The sequence below is a fragment of the Macaca mulatta genome, chromosome 5 (genome assembly GCF_049350105.2).
Source record: "Macaca mulatta isolate MMU2019108-1 chromosome 5, T2T-MMU8v2.0, whole genome shotgun sequence".
Classification (NCBI taxonomy): Eukaryota; Metazoa; Chordata; class Mammalia; order Primates; family Cercopithecidae; genus Macaca; species Macaca mulatta.
The window spans coordinates 112350262-112373689 of record NC_133410.1 but is presented as its reverse complement, the minus strand read 5'-3'; the positions used below and the strand labels follow the sequence as shown (position 1 = coordinate 112373689).

Here is a 23428-nt window from a genome sequence, read left to right as displayed (position 1 = left end):
CTGGAAAGGCATAATTGTGTTTTGAAATGTGAGTACATGAGATTTGGGAGGGGCCAGGGACAGAATGATATTATTTGGCTCTTTGTCCCCACCCAAATCTCAACCTTGAGTTGTAATAATCCCTACATGTCATGGGTGGGACAAGGTATAGGTAATTGGATCTTGTGAGTTAATCTCACAAGATCTAATGGTTTTATAAGTGTCTGGCATTTCCCCTGCTTGCACTCATTCTCTCTCCTGCCACACTGTGAAGAGGTCCCCTCCACCATAATTTTAAGTTTCCTGAGGCCTCCCCAGCCATGTGAAATTAAACCTCTTTCCTTTATAAATTACCCAGACTCAGGTATCTCTTCATAGCTGCATGGAAATAGACTAATACTTCATTCTAATGATAAGATAATAATTTTGACAGTCACTTGAATCAAAATGGAACTACACTTTAAAGGAATTTAGATCTAAGTTTCTAATCAAAAATTTTAAAGGTTATTTTTTGCTTTAATAAAGTTATAACTTCAGTTTTGATTCTTTATAGGATTTTACACAGTAATATTTTACTTCATTACAGTAAGACAATAGATGTAAAGCAGTTAACATATGATAGCTACTCAAATGTTAATGTTCCTTTTCATTTCCTTTTTATTAAAATTTTTCATTACTAAAATTGTTTTCCTTTTAGAAAAGTATAGATACTTGAAATGCTACAGGATATGGTAATATAGACTATCTAAAAATTAAAACTTGAAATCTTTAGTTTTGTTCTTAAAACAACTCAAAAATTGAGAGAAGATATTTTTAAGAAAAGTTACCCTTCCTACATTCAAAGCTAGCAAAGATTACAGAGGAGGTAGAAACAACAGATACTTTTTGATGTGCTGCTGGATCCGGATCAAGTGGGCTTCATCCCTGGGATGCAAGGCTGGTTCAACATACGCAAATCAATAAACGTAATCCAGCATATAAACAGAACCAAAGACGAAAACCACGATTATCTCAATAGATGCAGAAAAGGCCTTTGACAAAATTCAACAGCCCTTCATGCTAAAAACGCTCAATAAATTCAGTATTGATGGAACGTATCTCAAAATAATAAGAGCTATTTATGACAAACCCACAGCCAATATCATACTGAATGGGCAAAAACTGGAAAAATTCCCCTTGAAAACTGGCACAAGACAGGGATGCCCTCTCTCACCACTCCTATTCAACATAGTGTTGGAAGTTCTGGCCAGGGCAATCAGCCAGGAGAAAGAAATCAAGGGTATTCAGTTAGGAAAAGAAGAAGTCAAATTGTCCCTCTTTGCAGATGACATGATTCTATATTTAGAAAACCCCATTGTCTCAGCCCAAAATATCCTTAAGCTAATAAGAAACTTCAGCAAAGTCTCAGGATACAAAATTATTGTGCAAAAATCACAAGCATTCTTATACACCAGTAACAGACAAACAGAGAGCCAAATCATGAATGAACTTCCATTCACAATTGCTTCAAAGAGAATGAAATACCTAGGAATCCAACTTACTAGGAATGTAAAGGACCTCTTCAAGGAGAACTACAAACCACTGCTCAGTGAAATAAAAGAGGACACAAACAAATGGAAGAACATACCATGCTGATGGATAGGAAGAATCAATATCGTGAAAATGACCATAATGCCCAAGGTAATTTATAGATTCAATGCCATCCCCATCAAGCTACCAATGAGTTTCTTCACAGAATTGGAAAAAACTGCTTTAAAGTTCATATGGAACCAAAAAAGAGCTCGCATTTCCAAGACAATCCTAAGCCAAAAGAACAAAGCTGGAGGCATCACGCTACCTGACTTCAAACTATACTACAAGGCTACAGTAACCAAAACAGCATGTTACTGGTACCGAAACAGAGATATAGACGAATGGAACAGAACAGAGCCCTCAGAAATAATACCACACATCTACAGCCATCTGATCTTTGATAAACCTGAGAGAAACAAGAAATGGGGAAAGGATTCCCTATTTAATAAATGGTGCTGGGAAAATGGGCTAGCCATAAGTAGAAAGCTGAAACTGGATCCTTTCCTTACTCCTTATACGAAAATTAATTCAAGATGGATTAGAGACTTAAATGTTAGACCTAAAACCATAAAAACCGTAGAAGAAAACCTAGGTAATACCATTCAGGACATAGGCATGGGCAAGGACTTCATGTCTAAAACACCAAAAGCAATGGCAACAAAAGCCAAAATTGACAAATGGGATCTAATTAAACTAAAGAGCTTCTGCACAGCAAAAGAAACTACCATCAGAGTGAACAGGCAACCTACAGAATGGGAGAAAATTTTTGCAATCTACTCATCTGACAAAGGGATAATATCCAGAACCTACAAAGAACTCAAACAAATTTACAAGAAAAAAAACAAACAACCCCATCAAAAAGTGGGCAAAGGATATGAACAGACACTTCTCAAACGAAGACATTCATACAGCCAAAAGACACATGAAAAAATGCTCATCATCACTGGCCATCAGAGAAATGCAAATCAAAACCACAATGAGATACCATCTCACACCAGTTAGAATGGCAATCTAACAACAGATGTCAGGAAACAACAGATGCTGGAGAGGATGTGGAGAAATAGAAACACTTTTACACTGTTGGTGGGATTGTAAACTAGTTTAACCATTATGGAAAACAGTATGGCGATTCCTCAAGGATCTAGAACTAGAAGTACCATATGACCCAGCCATCCCATTACTGGGTATATACCCAAAGGATTATAAATGATGTTGCTATAAAGACACATGCACACGTATGTTTATTGTGGCACTATTCACAATAGCAAAGACTTGGAATCAACCCAAATGTCCATCAGTGACAGACTGGATTAAGAAAATGTGGCACATATACACCATGGAATACTATGCAGCCGTAAAAAAGGATGAGTTTGTGTCCTTTGTAGGGATATGGATGCAGCTGGAAACCATCATTCTCAGCAAACTATCACAAGAACAGAAAACCAAACACCGCATGTTCTCACTCATAGGTGGGAACTGAACAATGAGATCACTTGGACTCGGGAAGGGGAACATCATACACCGGGGCCTATCATGGGGAGGGGGGAGAGGGGAGGGATTGCATTGGGAGTTATACCTGATGTAAATGACGAGTTGATGGGTGCTGACGAGTTGATGGGTGCAGCACAGCAACATGGCACAAGTATACATATGTAACAAACCTGCACGTTATCCACATGTACCCTAGAACTTAAAGTATAATAATAAAAAAAAAAGAAGAGAAAGCTGTCCAAAAATTTATCCTTAATAAGCTAAGCAAAAAAGGAAAAAAAAAAGAAACAACAGATACTTTAAAATAAAAGTTATCAGAAATAATTATTCTTTTATTAATCTAGTTTATTCTTCTTCAAAATAACACTTTATAGATAAGTTTAAATGTTGGATCTACAGATCCTTCAAATGGACCATGTAAAAAGATAGTATGTATCAGTAACTTATAGATGTAGGTATTAATGTAGTTGGTCATATTTCATTTAAAATTTTTCTGGAGTCTTTTATGTAGGATCACGACTGAAGATAGATTAAATCAACAGTAGATATTAACTCAAACACACAAGTGCATAAAATAAATTTATGTGTTTTCTGATACATGATTCTATGATATGGGCCAGCATTATGAACTGTTGAGAAATGTTACATTTCTATATGATAATGGTTTTTAAAACTTATGCGTATGGCTTTGGTTAATAATGTTAAAAGTTGAATATTTGGATCTGTGTTGACTATAAAGATATCTGACTTCACTATGATACAACTTTAGAACAAAAATCCTTTAAAAAATTAATCCCACTTAACCATGTTTGTTTTCATATGGATTTATAGCTTTGTTTCTTCTTTTAAAGTATTTTTATTTTAAATCTTAGCATGCACACCACAGAATCAAAAGATGAACATTTGGAGGATGAAAACTTCCAAACATCTACAACTCCTCAGGTAAAAACTTAAAAGTATATTGTAATATATGACATAAAATCAATCTGATCTTAAAATTTATTTTTAAAGTTTACTTATTAGATAGATTGCTTTTATATTTCTTTTATATATCTGGTTAAAAATGAATAGTGGTAAATTTAAAAATAGCTAGTTATAATAGGTCCTAGAAAATGAGCAGAAATAATGAAACAAATGGAAAGGGGTGCATTTTAGAGCTAAAGAGCACAGATTTTAGGAATAAGGAAAAATGTCACTTATTACTTCTTGCCACATTCAGGGAAAACTCAGTAACTTAAACGGAGGCAAAGACAAGTCTAGATTAATTAAAATGTTGTGCTGTGTATTCTGAAGAGACTCAAGTTTTTCATTTTTATATTTATATAGAGCAAGTCATTAGACCTTCTGTTGATCTGGTTTTACTTAGTAATAATTGCTTATAATTAGAATTGTAAATTTCATATTTTTAAAAAATACAGATTTCGATAGTTCTTAATGGTCAAAAAGTTGTTTTTAAAAATATTTTAAATATTCACCATTTATTCTAATTATCTATGAAGAAGTCATCTTAGTCTATATCAGTTTATTACTAATTCTAAAATAATAAAACTTAAAATAATATGGTTTTACTATATATGACCTTTCACTCACCTTAATAAAAATTCACCATTGTGTCTATGTGGTAACAGAATTTTTAGAAACAACCTCTATACCAGAACTCCAATAGGTTAATTATGATCAGATTTGAAGAACTTTGATCTTAAAGAGCTACATAATTCATTTTTAGCCATCAGCTGCTCTGACATCTCTGTCTCCTTAGTGATTACATGTAAAATTCCCTTCCTCAATGTGTCCATGCCCTCTAGCCTTTTTATTGTTTCCTATGATGATGTGATGTTCCCTCTTTCACTCACTCAAAGTATTATCAAGTCACTCAAATTGCTGGCACACACATACCCACACCCACCCACCCATGACAATCATAAGGCAAATTTGGGAGATTTCTATTGCAGAGTTAACTCTACTCTGGTGTTTTATTGTTGTCATCATTGTTTATGGTTTGTTTTTTACATTGGAAGAAGTTTCTCAATATTCTCACAAACCAAAGATTCCTGTTTTTTCCAAATCAGCAGTTTCATAATTAGGTTACCATTAAAAGGCCTGGGAGATTAAGGTATACCCTTGCACTATTTAATATGTTATCTATAAATATTAGTGGAAGCATGCCTGAATTTCTGAAGTCTTGACCTATGTTTTTCTCATTTTTCTTTCAGTTATATAAATTTATCAAATGAGATGAATCCAAGTAAAATTATATTTCACCTCCTTTCTAATTGAGTTGTATTTTCATTTCACAAAAGTTTTGGTGAATAATCTTTGGGATGTGTATAGAGGATGGACCAAACTGTAGGCACCTTTATTCAGTATACACAAATGACTGAAAATGATGGGGACACAAGTCTATAAAAGGTTAAATCAAGGTACCCTGCAAAATATACTGCTGTTACATCCCCAAATAGCTATTGATATGGAACATGAATCTTCTTTTCTATCTGTGATTCCTCACATTGACAGTGATAATATAAATTTAATTCCAAACTTTGGTGGTTTAGTACATTCATAAAATTATACAAAAAGTATAGCTCCTTAAAGATTTTCTTGTTTTACTACAGAGTCTCATTGATCCTAACAGTACTGCACATGAAGAAACTAAAACTGTCATATCAGATACAGAAGAAATAAAACCACAGACAAAAAAGAAGACATACATTTCTTGTCCTCTAAGAGGAGCATTGAATAGAATTATTACAAATGGTATGTGAAACAAGAAAATGTAAATGAAGAGAAAATGATAAATATGTTTGATAAATATTAAAACACGAGATAACAAAGACACTACTTAATCGATATACTCTAGATGAGATGATCAGCTCTGTTACAAGCAATATGTGAACAAAGAGGAAATATTTTCTTGAATCTTTCAAAGACAAAAACAAACACAGAATATTGCCTAGGAAGTGTATGTTTTAATATTTGTCATACTTTTTTATGTTAAATTTTTGGGATTAGAAACATCATTGATTAAAGGGTTTTATTTAAAACCTACTTTGACATTTACTTTTAAGTTAGCTAGAAAGAACATTATAATTTTGGAAATATTATGTTTTTTATTAAAATTGGGCCCTAAGTTTTAAAACAACTGCAACCTCGTAAAAAGTTGTATGTTACTTGCTTTCCCACTACAATTTTAAAGCATATTGTTGTTGTCAGCAAATACTTACAAAAGAGATATTCTTGTGTTTTTTTTTTCTAAATATTCTGTTTGATTAAACCTATGAGAGAAAGATATTTTGGCTTCAAGAAGTATACAGAATTTTGTTCTCTATAGAGAACAAAAAATTGATTAAAAATGATGAAGCACAAGTAATTGAAGTTTTAAACTTTTATTTTCTTATTTGCTGATTGCTAACTTTAAACTTTTGAAGCAAATTTTATTCATTGATTTTTTCATTAGTAAAGGTTGCTTTTTAATTTATATCAATATATTGATGGCCTTGAATCAAAGTTTCTGTGAGCTTGAATAGTCCTCATCGCCAGTGTAAGTGATGGAACTCCTTCGTAAATACACATGTTCCCATGACCTGGTCTATTTAGTAGGCAATTTCTACACAGCAGTTACTAGGAGTAGGGCCAGGGCCTGTGGAAGAGAGGGAAATGTATTAGTTACCAAATATTATTCACTGATTGTGGATTGCAGTTTGCTCAGGAGCTAATAGAGGAGTTCTAGAACATCAGAACTGAAACTTTAGGTTTAGATATAACTCATTTCCCCCTTTGTTTTCTTTCATTTTTGATTTTGCAGTTTTGGAGACATTTATAGGAAAAGGAGATTTTCTTTGTTTCTATTTGGGGGTGCATATTCTTGCACTCTCTTTTTTGAAATCAGTCTCTCTCTGTCTCTCTCTCTCTCTCAACCCACTCCCTACATTCACACTGTATCTTTTATACACAAAGTATAGAATCTCAACCTCCGGGTATGCTTAGAATATGTCACTGCTAGGAATCCCACTCTCCCGCATCATGGAATAAGTAATGTACAACCATGTGTAAGTAGAATGAAACAACAAAATAATTTCTTAAAACTGCATAGAGTTTGGATAATAAAAGGAAATAGAACAACATGTTTTTCTGTAAATAATAGTTAATTCACCAATACCACAATGCATACAAGTTAAATTTAAATAAGAAATCTAAACTCTCAAATGCACACAGAAATCAGTCTAATCACATTGAATCATACTGTTTACATACCTTATTTGGAGAATGGTTTGCTTCATCCCAAATAAATGGATAGTCTAGGACAGTAGATTTAGAGCTTAAGTTATTATTCCTTTTTGTTTCTTTTCAACCTACTTTTAACAAAAATGCTAATATATTTTATGAAGCTTTTTTTTCTTTAAATAAATTAAAGTTTTCTTATATGTCCAACTATGATTTTTAAGTAATCTTGGGGACAGAACTTCTCCATTAAAATTTTATTATCAGTTTTATGAAATTAGCAGTCTTGGAAGTTTAAGGTTCAAAAATAATATCCCAGAAACTTCCAGTTTCCAGTTCTACATGTAAGGAGATTAGAAGTCATCACTGTGTCCTAAAAACAAATAAAAAGCTGAAGAAACTGAAAAATGAACAACTCTTCTTAAATCCATCAGAAAAGTGAGTCACAGGGCAAACTGCTGCCCCAAAAATAAGAGTGATTAGACCGACAGATTCAGAGAATCATAACTTACAGGAATGAAAACCTCTTTGGGAACTAGGATCAGGGTACAAAAACCTGAATTGTAATTTAAAACTTGGCTGAAGCTCTGTGTGGAAAAGTCAAGAGTTAAAAACTCCAGGAGGGCCCCAGTTATGGGATGGGAGAGGCCCACACTTTTTTAAGTTTTACCTTCTGCAACCAACCAGCAGGGGAAGAGGGAAGTATCAAGGAAGAGAGAGGGTAACCATTGTGAAATATACCACAAGAAGCATTCTGTTCTTCTTACAAAGTCTGGCCCCCGCATCCCTCCCAAAGAAAAGGCTGGGTGCAGTGGCTCACTCCTATAATCCCAGCACTTTGGGAGGCCAAGGTAGGCAGATCACGAGATCAGGAGATCGAGACCATCCTGGCTAACACGGTGAAACCCGGTCTCTACTAAAAATACAAAAATTAGCTGGGCATGGTGGCGGATGCCTGTAGTCCCAGCTACTAGGGAGGCTGAGACAGGAGAACGGCGTGAACCCAGGAGGAGGAGCTTGCAGTGACCACTGCACTCCAGCCTGGGTGACAGAGTGAGATCCATCTCAAAAAAAAAAAAAATTTTATCAGAGCCTAACCTATACATGTTTTTATCAGAGCCTAACCAACTTAGATCTGATGGATCTAAGAAGAGTTGTTGATTTTTCAGTTTCTTCAGCTTTTTATTTGTTTTTAGGACAGAGTGATGACTTCTAATATCCTTACATGTAGAATTGGAGACTGGAAGTCTCTGGGATGTTATTTTTGAACTAAACTTGCAAGACTGCTAACTTCGTAAAAACTGATAGTAAGATTTTAATGGATAAGTTCTGTTCCCAACTCTAGTCAGCCTTCTCTAGCCTTCCACATAGTTGAAGGGAAATATCGAACTCTAGCCCCCTCTAACCATCCTGTACCAACTAAGGGAGTGGAAAAAAACTGAAAAGCATTTTTGACATTCATAGCTCAGAGGCACAAGCCTACTAAAAGACTGAGATCTAGTGATAGAACTATAGAATGTCCCCTCCCCCTGCCGCAAACACACACAGCTTATCACCACATTACTAAAGTCTTACTTACCACAGGTCCTTTTATTCAGTACATCATGTTCATCTTTCAACTAAAATTTACAAGGTGTATTAAAAGGCAAAAAAACACAGTTTAAAGAAATGGAGCAAACGTCAGAACCAGACTCATATACGGAAGGTATGTTGGAATTATCAGACCGTGAATTTAAAACAATTATATTAAATATGCTAAGATCTCTAATGGAAAAAAATAGAAAACATGTAAGAACAGATGAGTATTATATATAGGATGAAAATTGTAAGAAAGAAATGCCAGATATCAAAAACACTGTAACAAATAAAGAATGCCTTTGATGGGCTTATTAGTAGGCTGGACAAAACTGAGAAAGTATCTCCAGGCTTGAGAATATGCCAGTAGAAACTTCTAAAACTGAAAAAGCAAAAAGAAAAAAATACTGAACAACAATGGAACAGAATATCCAAGAATTGTGGGGTCACTACAAAAGGTGTAACATACATGAAATGGGAATACCACAAGGAAAAGGAAGACAGAAAGGAACAGAAGACATATTTGAAGCCATAATGACTAGGAATTTCCGCAAATGAATGTCAAGCACCAAGTCACAGATTCTGGAAGCCCAGAGAAGACCAAACAGGGTAAATGTTCAAACAAACTACACCTAGGCATATCATATTCAAACTTCAGAAAAATCAAAGATAAAGAAAAAAATATTGAAAGAAGACAGAGGAAAAATGACCTATAAAGGAGCAAAGGTAAGAATTACATCCAACTTCTCATCGGAAACCATGGAAGCAAGAATAGAGTGGCATGAAATATTTAAAATGTTGAGAAAGAGAAAAAACAAAAGCAAAAAACACCAGCCTTAGAATTCTGTATCCTGTGAAACCATCCTTGAAAAGTGAAGGAGAAATAAAGACTTTCACAGATAAACAAAAATTGAAGAACTTTTGTGCCAGTTGACTTGGCTTGCAAGAGATGTTAAAAGATGGTCTTCAGAGAGAAGGAAAATGATATAGGTCAGAAACTCACATCTATTTAAAAAAGGAAGAATATTTGAAAGGAAATACACAAGGGTAAAATCTTTTTTAAATTCTTAATTTATCTAATAGATAACAATTTGTTCAAATTAATAATAGCAATAATGTATTTATGACTATAGCTTATGTGTAAAGGAAATGAATGAGAGTAATAATACAAGAAATGGGAGGGAGGAATTAGAAATATTATTATAAAGTGTTTGCTCTACATATAAAGCCATATAGTATTATTTGAAAGTGGACTTTGACTGGGCACAGTGGCTCACACCTGTAATCCTAGCACTTTGGGAGGTTGAGGTGGATGGATCACTTGAGGTCAGGAGTTCGAGACCAGGCTGGCCAACATGATGAAACCTGTCTCTATTAAAAATACAAAAAATTAGCCGGCATGGTGGCAGACACCCGTAATCCAAGCTACTCAAGAAACGGAGGCAGGAGAATCATTTGAACTCAGAAGATGGAGGTTGCAGTGAGCCGAAATTGCACCACTGCACTCCAGCACTCCAGCCTAGACAAAAGAAGGAAAAAAAGAAAAGAAAAGAAAGTAGATTTGTATTACTTGTAAATGCATGTTGTAAACTCTCAGGCAACCATTACAAAAATTTATAAAGAAGTATAATTGATATGCTAACAGAAAATTGAATCATATAAAATGCTCAATTAAAACCACAAAAGGCAGGAAAAGAATGGAAGACAAAAGTAGCAACAAAGAATAAGGGCAATGAGTAGCAAACAGGAACAAGCATGATTGATATTAACCCAAATGTATCAATAATCACTTTAAATGTCAATGATCTAAATACACTAGGTAAAATACAGAGATTGCTAGAGTGGGTCAAAAATAAGACCCAAATATGTGTTTTTTACAAGATACATATTGATTACGGAAAGAGATGGAGAATCCATTCTAACACTAATAAAAAGAAAGATAAATTAGCTATATTAATTTCAGACAGCAGACTTCTAACCATGAGTGTTATCAGGAATAAAGTGGAGCATTACATAATAATAAAAGGGTTACTTATTCAAAAAGACATGGCAATCCTTAATGTATTTGTGCCTAAAAAAAGAACATTAAAATACATGAGTCAAGCCAGGCTCATTGGTATGCATCTGTAGTCCCAGCTACTCTGGAGGCTGAATAGGACGATTGCTTAAGCCCAAGAGGCCAGCCTGGGAAACATAGACCCTTTTTCTTAAAAAAAGAACGCATGAGTCAAAAACTGATAAAACTATAAGGAGAAAGAGATACATTTCATTTTTCTAGTTGGAACTTCATTTTCTAGTTGGAACCATCTATCCAAAATGGACAGAGACAGCAGGCAAAAATGCAGTAAAGACATAGTTGAACTCAACAGCATCATCAGTCAACTGGATATAATTGACATTTATAGACTACTTCATCCCAAAAGAGCAAAATACAAATTCTGCTCCAGCTAATATGGAACATTCACGAAGATAGACTATCTCCTGAGCCATAAAACACACCTTAATAAATTTAAAAGGATGCAATCTATGCTCTCAGACCACAGTGGATTTTAACTAAAAAATCAGTAACAGAAAAACAGCTTTAACATCCCAAAATACTTAAAGATTAAACAACATACTTCAAAATAACACTGAATCGAAGAAGAACTCTCAAGAGAAATATAAAAATATTTTGAACAGCCAGACATGTTGGCTCACACCTGTAATCCCAGTACTTTGAGAGGCCGAGGCAGGCAATTGCTTGAGCTCAGGAGTTTGAGACCAGCCTGGGCAACATGATGAAGCCCTGTCTCTACAAAGAAATACAAAAATTAGCTGAGTGTGGTGATGCATGCCTGTAGTCTCAGCTACTTGGGAGGCTGAGGTGGGAAGATTGCTTACCCTAGGAGGCAGAGGCTATAGTGAGCCAAGATCACACCACTATATTTCAGTGTGGGTGATAGAGTGAGACTCTGTCTCAATAAAATAAAATAAAACAATAAAAAATACAAATACTTTGAACAAAACGAAACTACTACTTATCAAAATTTATGGGATGCAGCAAAAGCAATGCATAGAAGGAAATGTATAGTATTTGATAATATTTCTTAACAGAAAAAAAGAAAGATCTAAAATGAATAAATTTTAAGTTTCCACCTCAGGAAGCTAGAAAAAAATAGCTAATTAAATTCAAAGTAAGCAGAAGAAAATAAGTAATATAATTTGGAGTAGATATCAATACAATTAAAAACAGAAAATCAATAAATTCAATGAAACAAAAACCTGGTTCTTTGAAACAGTCAACACAATTGATAAGGCTTTAGCCAAACTAAGAAAAAAATGTGAGAAGACACACATTACTTATATCAGAAATAAAAGAGAAGACATTGCTACAGATCCCATGGGTGTTAAAGGGATAATAAAGGAATACTATGAACAACTTTATGCCCACAAATTCAATAACCTAGATAAAAAGGACCAATTCCTTGAAAGACACAATCTGCCAAAACTCACAAGAAGAAATGGATCATATGAATAGGCCTATAACTATTAAAGAAATTGAATCAATGTTTCTTTCCAAAATAAAAAGTAAAAGGCCCAGGTGGATTCACTGATGAATTCTATGAAACATTTAAGGACGAAATTATACAATTTTCTCAGCTATTTCTAGAAGACATAAGCAGAAGGAATACTTTCCAATTTATTCTATAAGGTCGGCATTCCTAATATCAAAATCTGGCAAAACACATTTTAGAACCATTATCTACAGACCAATATCTCTTATGCACATAGATGCAAAAATTCTTCACAAAATATTAACAAATTGAATTAAACAGTATATAAAAAGGATACACCATGACCATCACCAAGTGGGATTTATCCCAAATATACAAGATTAGTTCATCATTCAAAAATCAAGTAATGTAATCCATCATATCAACAGGTTAAGGAAGAAAAATCACATGATCATATCAGTAGATGAAGAAAGGTATCTGACAAAATCCAATGCCCAGTCATGATTTAAAAATATATATATATATGTGTATATATACACACATATATATATGTGTGTGTGTATATATATATATGTATATATATCAGCAAGCTTGAATAGAATGGAAACTTCCTCAACTGGATAAAAACTATCCACTAAAATCCTACAGCTAACATTGTATTTATTGGTGAAAAACTAGAAGCTTTTCTTCTAAGATCAGTAACAAGGTAAGGATGTCTCTTCTTGCCACTTCTTTTCAACATGATACTGGAAGTCCAACTAATGAATTATGACAAGGAAAGTAAATAAAAGGTATACAGGTTAGGAAAGAAGAAATACATTTGTCTTTGTTTACAGATCAGATGATTGTATAGGTAAAAATTCTAAAAGAATCATGTAAAAAAGAACTCCTGGAACAACTACTAAGTGAGTAAGTATGCAGAATACAAGATTAATACACAAAAGTCAATTGTTTTCCTATGTGCCACAGTGAACAAATGGAATTTGAAATTAAAAACAGCACCATTTACATTAGCACCACAAAATTAACATCTTAGACATGTCTAACAAAAATATATACAAGATCTATTTGAGTAACAACTATAAAATTCTGATGAAATAAATAAAAGAACTAAATAAATTGAGAAACATTTTATGTTCATGAAAGACTAGTATTGTCAGATGTCAGTTCTTCCTAACTTGATTCAATGCAATCCCAATCAAAATTCCTGAAAGTTATTTTGTGGATTATGAACAAATTTATGTTAAAATTTGTTTGGGCAGGCAAAAGACCCAGAAAAGCCAACCTGACATTGAAAGAGAGAAACAAAATCAGAGAACTGACATTACCCAACTTCAGGACTTACTATAAAGCTACAATGATCAGGACAGTGTGGTATTGGTAAAAGACTAGACAAAGAGACCAATCAAACAGAATAGAGTCCAGAAATAGACCCACAAAAATATTGTCAACTGATCTTTGACAAAGGAATAAAAGCAATACAATGGAGCAAACATAATATTTTCAACTAAACATGATGCCAAAACATATGGACATCCACATGCATGCAAAAAAAAAAAAAAAGGAATCTATACATAGACCTTAAAACCTTCCACAAAATTACCTCAAAATTTATCATAGACTTGAATGTAAAACATAGAACTGTAAATGTAGATGGTAACGTAGAAAATCTAGACGACCTTAGGTATGGTAAGGAGTTTTAGATATAACATCAAAGGTATACTCCATGAAAGAAATAATAGATAAACTTGATTTCCTTAACATTCAAATCTATGTTCTTCCATGCTGTTCCCTTCTGTAAAAGAGAAGGGAAAAAAATCTATGCTCTGTGGAATACACTTTCAAGAGAATGAAAAGACAAGCAACAGATTGGAAGAAAATATTTGCAAAGGGACATATTTGATAAACTACTCTAAACAATAAAGCCTATATAATAATATCCCCATTCCTTCTGGGTTACAGTTAGTAGAGAACAGACACTAAGTAGCCAAGTGGGGATGAACACAGTTTCATTAGTGGAGGGCCAAGTACTTCCACCAACGAAAGACCTCCTTGGAAAACTGGAGTAAAGATAAGGCTTCTCCATAGATCATGTCTCTTCCTGTCTGGAAAGTTGATCCTTCAGAGCAGACTTTGAGTACCCAGTTAACTAGGAGGACAGACTTGCCTCAAAAACAGTATCATGAGCAGACCGGAGTTCACTAGAGGGTGGAGAAGAGAAATGGACTGCTAGCCCTGCCGTTTAGTGGGGTCCTGATCCACATGTGTTTACCACTGAGAATAACAAAGGAAAAACAATGCAAAACGGAGACATGAATGGATTTCTCACTTTTGAGGCAAAAGAATCCTACCTACTGGTTCTAGGATATGGCTCAATAACTATGAGGGTCTCACCAATCAGGTTAAGTACTTACTATTCCAATATTGGCAAAGAGCAAATAGGAAATGAAAAGAATGGAAAACTTTTGTCTCTAACGTCAATGAACTTGAGAAGGGTTTTCACCTACAGTTTCACATTATAATGCTTTTTTATTCCCCAAGAAGTCATGCATTCAATTAAGTATGTTTGCTCAGTGGTTTTTTACCCTGTCATAAGTAGAACTATTTATGCAATTGCTCTCTGTAACACCTTTCACAGCATCATATTTAAAAAGCTTTTAATAATGAGTATAACCGTGTACTGTAAATTAAGAAACCAGAAAGCTAACCATGTCAATAAATACTAGAGAGCAAATAAAAAGTTTTAGAGCATTTATTTTAGAAAAGTTTTGTAGTGTTATCCTAAAGATAAGAATCTGTTTTTAAAAATTTGTAACTTCTCATAGACTATGTTTTTTAAAAACTCTAGCAGTCCCATATTAATTGCTTAGCCATATACTGCACCCAGCTGGGGCTCTGAGAATGGCACATTGAAAAAAATTATTAGGGACAACAAATTTTTCTGGTTGTTAGAAAAAAATTGTATTAGTGTTCTAAAAGTTCATAATTAAAGTATTCCCAAAAAAGTTCTCAACATTGCTGTTTAGGTGCTCTCCTGAACTAACATTAATTCAGATACATCAAAATGTCATTTACTCAGCAAACATTTATTGAATACCTATATGGTTCTGTTTGCCAGAGAGCTAAAACAAAATATCTACCCTCAACTACAAGCATAATAATAAATTCTTTAACCAGAATCCTGTTTGTAATGCTCTTGTTAAGATTCCTCACACTCAGTGTAGTCAAAAGTATCTTCACCTTCTCACTAGAAAACTCTGCTCCTCCTAGTTTTCTTTCTTTTTTTCTGTTGTTTTTTTTTTTTTTTTAAGTTATAATATTGTCTCAGTTATACAGCCTAGAGAGCTCATAAACATCTTTGACTTGGCTTTTTTCCTCATGCTATCATTCATTTTGTTTATAAGCCCTATCAATTCCACTTCCATAATATTTCTCTCTCTCTCTCTCTCTTTTTTTTTTTCCTTTTTTTGGAGGCAGGCTCTCACTCTGTTGCCCGGGCTGCAGTACAGTGGCACCATCACAACTCGCTGCAACTTTGACTTCCTGGGCTCAAGTGATCCTCCTGCCTCAGCCTACTGAGTAGCTGGGACTGCAGGCACATGTCACCATACCTGGATAATTTTTAAAATTTTTTGTAGAGACAGCATCGCCCTAAGTTTCGCAGGCTGGTCTTCAACTTCCAGACTCAAGCCATCTTCCAGCCTTGGCCTCCCAAAGTTCTGGAATTACAGACAATAAGCCATTGCACCCAGCCCATAACATTTCTTATGTTTACTCCTAAAATTTAGCAAAGCATTCAAGACACTTCATGTTTCAATTATGAATTTTCTTTTCACTCTCACCTGCCAAAATATCTCACTTCATCCGAACAAATTTACTTACCTCTCAATGTGCTCTTGAATTCACGTTGCTGTATCCGTATCCATCCTATCCCTTAACTTAGCATGTCCTTATTCTTTGTCTATTGACATTTCATCTTTCAAGAACCTATGATTTTTTTTCCAGATTTTCCAGTTTTACTTTGGCACTTATGCCATTTTAATTTGTATAACATTTCTGTCTTTTTTATTAAATTAATTGTAAGTTCCTTCAAATCAGGGATTAGCTCTTTATGATTGGGACCTACCCTCGCATATAAATAGTCATTCAGAAACCATGTATTAAATTATCTAATGTAATATAAATTACTTATTGCTTCAAATGAGATGTCATGAAAACTATTGATGACTGTTAAGAAATGATAATATCTTTGAATTTCAGGAGAGACTTAATTTCTTTATTTTAAAGTAGAAGTTCAAAGTAAATCAATACTGATATCTATATTCAAGACCTAGAATATTATATTGGCTAGTAAATATTATCCTTCATCTCTGGAGTATGAAAAGGACCATATAACTGGTGAAATTGCTAGTTTTTTAAAAATCTGACTAAGTGTATTAACCAAATCCAGTGAACATTTCTGTCTGCATCTTATTCAAGATCTTTGCAGCTTTTGACACCAATGACCACTCTCTTATTGAAACACTGTCTTTTTTTTCTAATTCTGAGGCACCACTTACTGGTTTTCCTCTTCCCTCACTGCTTCTTCCTTTCTTGTCTTCCATATTCCATTCTTCTTTTCCTAACTTCTAAATACCACTCAGGACTTAGACCTGGGCCTTTTCCTCTTTTCCTTTTATATGGTTTGTCTATGTGGTCTTATCAATGTCCAAGATATCATATTAACGCGTGCGACCTTCTAATTTAAACATTACCTGGCCAGGTGCAATAGTTGACTCCTGTAATCCCAGCACTTTGGGAGGCTGAGGCGGGCAGATCACCTGAGGTTGGGAGTTCAAACTAGCCTGGCCAACATGGTGAAACCCCATCTCTACTAAAAAATACAAAAATTAGCCAGTCATGGTGGCACGCGCCTTTAGTCCCAGATACTCAAGAGGCTGAAGCAGGAGAATCACTTGAACCCGGGGAGCGGAGGTTGCTCCGAGCAGAGGTGAGCTGAGATTGTGAGATTGCGCCACTGCACTCTAGCCTGAAAAAAACAAACACACACACACATACACACACTATATATATATCTAAAAAATCATTATAGATATAGTTCCTGTGTACTATTTTCCAACTTCATTCCCCTCCTTTTCCAGGAGGCACCAACTGTACAGATAAAAGCAGAAATTAATGTCGGTAGCAGTGTGTTCATCATGTTACTATGCGTTCATGACAAAGGAAGTTTAAAAACCGAGTTCCCAGCTTCTACATTGGGAAAGTAAAATGAATAATGTTAGAACTTCTCCAAACATGGGGTGACTTATTAAAACCTGCTCAGGCCAGGTGCCGTGGTTGATCCCTGTAATCCCAACACTTTGGGACACCAAGGTGGAAGAATCATTTGAAGCCAAGAGTTTGAGGCCAGCCTGGGCAACATAGTGAGACTTCGTCTCTACAAAATAAAAAAATTTTTAAATTAGCTAGGCACTGTGGTGTGTGCCTATAGTCCCAGCTACTCAGGAGGCTAAGGCAGAGGGTCCCTGGAGCCCAGGAGTTCAAGGATGCTGTGAGCTATATGACTGTGCCACTATTCCAACCCAGGCAACAGGGCAAGACCCTGTCTCTTTAAAAATAGTAAAATAAAATAAAAACTGCTTGGGCAAACTGTTAAATGTTTGCTTCTATTCCTGAGATACCCAGCTGGTCAAGAATTTTTTTAGAATACATTACTAGATTTGCTATTATTTTAATTTAGATGTCTATTTCTAAGCTTAGTTTGGCCTCCAATTTTCTTGGATTATAATGATCTTAAATATTTATATTGCATTTATGTTAGCTTCACAAAATGAATTGAAGGTGTTGCCTCTTTTTCAATTCTCTGAAATTATTTTTATACGAGAGTGCTTATTTGTATGTTCTTTGAATGTTTGGTAGAACTTTCATATTAAAGTATCTAATACTAGTGGGTATTTTCTATGAGAAAGTATTTACTGATTTAATTTTTAGAAATAGATACAGGAATATTCAGGTGTCCCGTTTCTTCTTGACTAAGTGTTTATAAATTATAATAGCCAAGGAAGTTGTTCATTTCACTTACATTTTTAGACTGTTGTCATATATACATCTATAGTATTCATTTTGTTATTTTTTCACTCATATTTTATGTTATACCTCATTTTTTATTCCTAATATTGCTTATTTATGACTTCTCTTTTTAATTAATCAATCTTACCAGAAGTGTGCCTATTTTATTATTCTTTTCAAAGAATCAGCATTTGGTTTTGTGAATCTTGCCTATTGTTTCTTTGCTTTATAGTTTATTAATGTTTGTTTCTTACTTTTAGCCTTATTTCCTTTAATTTATTTCATTTAGGTTTACTCTGAATTTTTTTTTTTTTTTTTTTTCTAGACAGAGTCTTGCTCTGTTGCCCAGGCTGGAATGCAGTGGCCCAATCTCGGTTCACTGCAATCTCTGCCTCCTGGGCTCAAGCAATTCTTCTGCCTCAGCCTCCTGAGTAGCTGGGATTACAGGCACCCGCCACCACACCCAGCTAATTTTTGTATTTTCAGTGGAGACAGGGTTTTCACCATGTTGTCCAAGCTGGTCTTGAACTCCGGACCTCAGATAATCTGCCCACCTTGGCCTCCCAAAGTGCTGGGATTACAGGCCTGAGCCACCATGCCCAGTCTGTTTTTCTCTTTCTAAACTTCCTAAGGTGAACACTTACTAATTTTCAGCCTGTCTATTTTTCAATGTAAACATTTAAAGATATAAATTACCCTTTCAGTACTGCCTCAGCTCTATCTCACAAGTTTTGTTATGTAGTATTTCACTCCCAAATATTTTCTGATTTTTGTTTTCATGTCTTCTTTGACTCAAAAATTATTTAACGGTATGCCTTTAGTTTGAAAATGAAAGAAACTTACATTTTTTTCTAGTATAAATTGCATTTTGGTTATAGAGTATAAGCTGCATGTTATGTTTGTTTATTTGTTGTGATTTGATTCGTAGGCTAGTATAGATTCAGTTCTCCTAAGACTTTAGCAGGCTTCAAAGTATATATATTCTCTAATTTGAGGGTACAGAAGTCTATATATTTCCTTTAAATTAAGCTTTTTTAATACAGTTGTTAAAATCTGAGATAGTCTTACTACCTTTTGATTATCATTGACTCAGAGGTTTAGTTTCTTCAAGGTTGAGGATTTAGCCATTTTTCTTTGTAATTCTGTCAGTTTGTGCTTCATATATTTTAAGGTTGAATTGTTACATGCATACATGTCTTTATGTAATGACTTTTATTCCTCAGAATGTTTTTTGTCTTAAATTCTAGTTTTTTATATGAAAATAGCTATATCAGCCATATATTGATTAATATTTGTTTTATTTATCATTTACTTTTCTCATACCTTCAGAATATGGTGTCTTCATGTTTTTAACTATTACAGGTTATACCTGGATTTTCATGTTTTTAATCCAGTCTTCAAGTGTCTGTCTTTAACTAATTTAGACCATGTAAGTTTATTGTGGTTATTGATAAATTTATATTTACTTCTGTCATCATATTTTGTGCTTTCTCTTGACCATATTGTTTCTCTAATTCTTTTCCCCAATGCATTCTATTAGATTGATCAAGGTTTTTCCCCTCTATTTGTTTAAAAGTTGTATGTTCTAGTTCTATTCTATTCATGATTACCCTTGAAATTTAAAACGTGTACTTGAATTAACAAGTAATAAAAAACCTAATTTTAAAATTAAAATCTCTAGTTTCCTCTAGAAGGATGCATTAATTTTGATCACCCTCATTCATCTCCAACTTACTGTTTTCCAGTACTTTTCTTCCAATTTATATTTTATCAGCTTTTTTGAGGTATAATGTACAGACCACAGAATTTATTTATTTTAAATGCACATTTTGATGAGTTTTGGTAAATTTATACAGTTGTACAATTACAAAAATTCAGTTTTTGAATACTTACATAATCTCAAAAAGTTTCCTCATGCTTATTTGCATTAAATCCTCACTCCTACCTCCCCAAGTCCCAAGTAACAAATGATCTGCTTTCTTTATAGTTTTGCCTTCCATGAAAATTTTACATAGACTGGCCGGGCACGGTGGCTCATGCCTGTAATCCGAGCACTTTAGGAGGCCGAGGCGAGCAGACCACTTGAGCCCAGGAGTTCAAGACTAACCTAGGCAACATGGTGAAACCCCATCTCTACTAATAATGCAAAAATTAGCTGGGCATGATGGCGCACCTGTAGTTTGAGCTACTCAAAGGCTTAAGTGGGAGGATGGCCTGAGCCCAGGAGGTGGAGGTTGCAGTGAGCCAAGATCGTGCCACTGTACTCCAGCCTGGGCAACAGAGTGAGACGCTGTCTCAAAAAAAAAAAAAAAAAAAAGTTAAATAGATTAACTTACAATATGTAGTCTTATGTACCTGACTTTCAGTTAGCAATATATTTTGGAGTTCTAAACAAACTGTTGAGTGTATGTGTGGGCAATCCATCCATTTTATGATCATGACCCACACTTTGGTTATCCGTTCACCAGTTGATGTAAATTTGCACTGTTTCCAGTTTGGAGTTATTATACACAATGCTGCTATCAACATTTGAATAGACATATTTTTACTTCCTTTGGAAACAGAATTGATGGGATTGTATTGTATAAGTATGTTTAATTTTGTTGTTGTTGTTGTTAAGAAATGAGGTCTCACTATGTTATCCAGGCTGAACTTTTTAACTCATAGGTTCAAGCAATTCTCCCACCTCAGCCTCTGGGTAGCTGGGCCTACAGGCACGCAGCACTATGCCCAGCTAAATTTTTAATGATACTGCCAATTTATTTTCCAAAGTGACTGTACTGTTTTATGTTCCTAGCAGTAATGTGTGGTGCTTCTAGTTTCCTTACATCCTCATCAATACTTGGTATGATTAATCCTGTTATTTTAGCCATTCTAGTGTGTATATAGAGTTATCTCAGTTTGGTTTTAATTTGCATTTCACCTGGCTTATTTGCATTTATTCGTATACCTTCTTTGGTGAAGTATCTGTTGAAATCTTTTGCCCATTTTAAAAATTAGGTTTTTTAAATTCTTATAAAAGTTCTTCATGTATTCTAAATGTAAGTTATGCTATTTTGTTTTTGTTGTTGGTTTTTTTTTGTCTTTGTTTTTGTTTTTTTAAGACAGGGTCTCACTCTGTCACCCAGGTTGCAGTGCAGTGGCTCCATCACAGCTCATGTAGCCTTGACCTCCTGGGCTCACATGATCCTTGAACCTCAGCCTCCTAGGTAGCTAGCTCTACAGGCACCTGCCACCATGCCCAGCTAATTTTTAAATTTTTTGCAGAGACAGGATTTTGCCATGTTGTCCAAGCTGATCTCAAACTCCTGGGCTGAAGTGATCCTCGTGCTTTGGCCTCCCAAAATGCTGGGATTACAGGCATGAGCAACCACATCTGGCCTAATATAAGTTCTTTATCAGATATATATTTAGCAGTATTTTCTCCCAGTCTATAGCTTTCCTTTTCATTTATTTATTTATTTTTTATTATTATACTTTAAGTTCTAGGATACATGTGCACAATGTGCAGGTTTGTTACATATCTATACATGTGCCATGTTGGTTTGCTGCACCCATTAACTCGTCATTTACATTAGGTATATCTCCTAATGCTATCCCTCCCCTCTCCCCCACACCCCACCACAGGCCCCAGTGTGTGATGCTCCCCGCCCTGTGTCCAAGTGTTCTCATTATTCAATTCCCACCTATGAGTGAGAACATGCAGTGTTTGGTTTTCTCTCCTTGCAATAGTTTGCTCAGAATGATGGATTACAGTTTCATCCTCTACAAAGGACATGAACTCATCTTTTTATGGCTGCATAGTATTCCATGGTGTATATGTGCCACATTTTCTTAATCCAGTCTATCATTGATAGACATTTGGGTTGGTTCCAAGTCTTTGCTATTGTGAATAGTGCCGCAGTAAACATACAGGTATATCTGTCTTTATAGTAGCATGATTTATAATCCTTTGGGTATATACCCAGTAATGGGATCACTGGGTCAAGTGGTATTTCTAGTTCTAGATCCTTGAGGAATCGCCACACTGTCTTTCCACAATGGATGAACTAGTTTACACAACCACCAACAGTGTAAAAGTGTTCCTGTTTCTCCACATCCTCTCCAGCATCTGTTGTTTCCTGACTTTTTAATGATCGCCATTCTAACTGGTGTGAGATGGTATCTAATTGTGGTTTTGATTTGCATTTCTCTGATGACTGGTGATGATGAGCATTTTTTTCATGTGTCTGTTGGCTGCATAAATGTCTTCTTTTGAGAAGTGTCTGTTCATATCATTCACACACTTTTTGATGGGGTTGTTTGATTTCTTCTTGTAAATTTGTTTAAGTTCTTTGTAGATTCTGGTTATTAGCCCTTTGTCAGATGAGTAGATTGCAAAAATTTTCTCCCATTCTGTAGGTTGCTTGTTGTCTCTGACGGTCGTTTCTTTTGCTGTGCAGAAGCTCTTTAGTTTAAGTAGATCCCATTTGTCTACTCTGGCTTTCATTGCCATTGCTTTTGGTGTATTAGTCATGAAGTCCTTGCCCATGCCTGTATCCTGAATGGTATTGCCTAGGTTTTCTTCTAGGGTTTTTACGGTTTTAAGTTTAACATTTAAACCTTTAATCCATCTTGAATTAATTTTTGTATGAAGTGTAAGGAAGGCATGCAGTTTCAGCTTTCTACATAAGGCTAGCCAGTTTTCCCAGCATCGTTTATTAAATAGGCAATGCTTTCCCCATTTCTTGTTTTTGTCAGGTTAGTCAAAGATCAGATGGTTGTAGATGTGTGTTGTTATTGAGGACTCTGTTCTATTCCATTGGTCTATATTTCTGCTTTAGTACCAGTACCATGCTGTTTTGGTTAATGTAGCCTTGTAGTATAGTTTGAAGTCAGGTAGTATGATGCCTCCAGCTTTCTTCTTTTTGTTTAGGATTGTCTTGGCAATGCGGGCTCTTTTTTATTTCCATATGAACTTTAAAGTAGTTTTTTTCAAATTCTGTGAAGAAAGTCACTGGTAGCTTGATCGGATGCCATTTAATCTATAA

The 23428-nt window shown here is 34.8% G+C and overlaps 1 protein-coding gene across 1 annotated transcript in view; it reads left to right on the top strand.

Moving 5' to 3' along the window:
- Positions 1–23428, top strand: part of SLC9B1 (solute carrier family 9 member B1) — a 122141-nt gene that overhangs the window by 29318 nt on the left and 69395 nt on the right. Inside the window, exons 2-3 of the mRNA XM_001110263.5 lie at positions 3915–3984; positions 5655–5796. Of these exons, the coding sequence (XP_001110263.2) occupies positions 3916–3984; positions 5655–5796 (211 nt within the window). The 5' untranslated portion in view covers position 3915. The remainder of the gene's footprint in view (positions 1–3914; positions 3985–5654; positions 5797–23428) is intronic.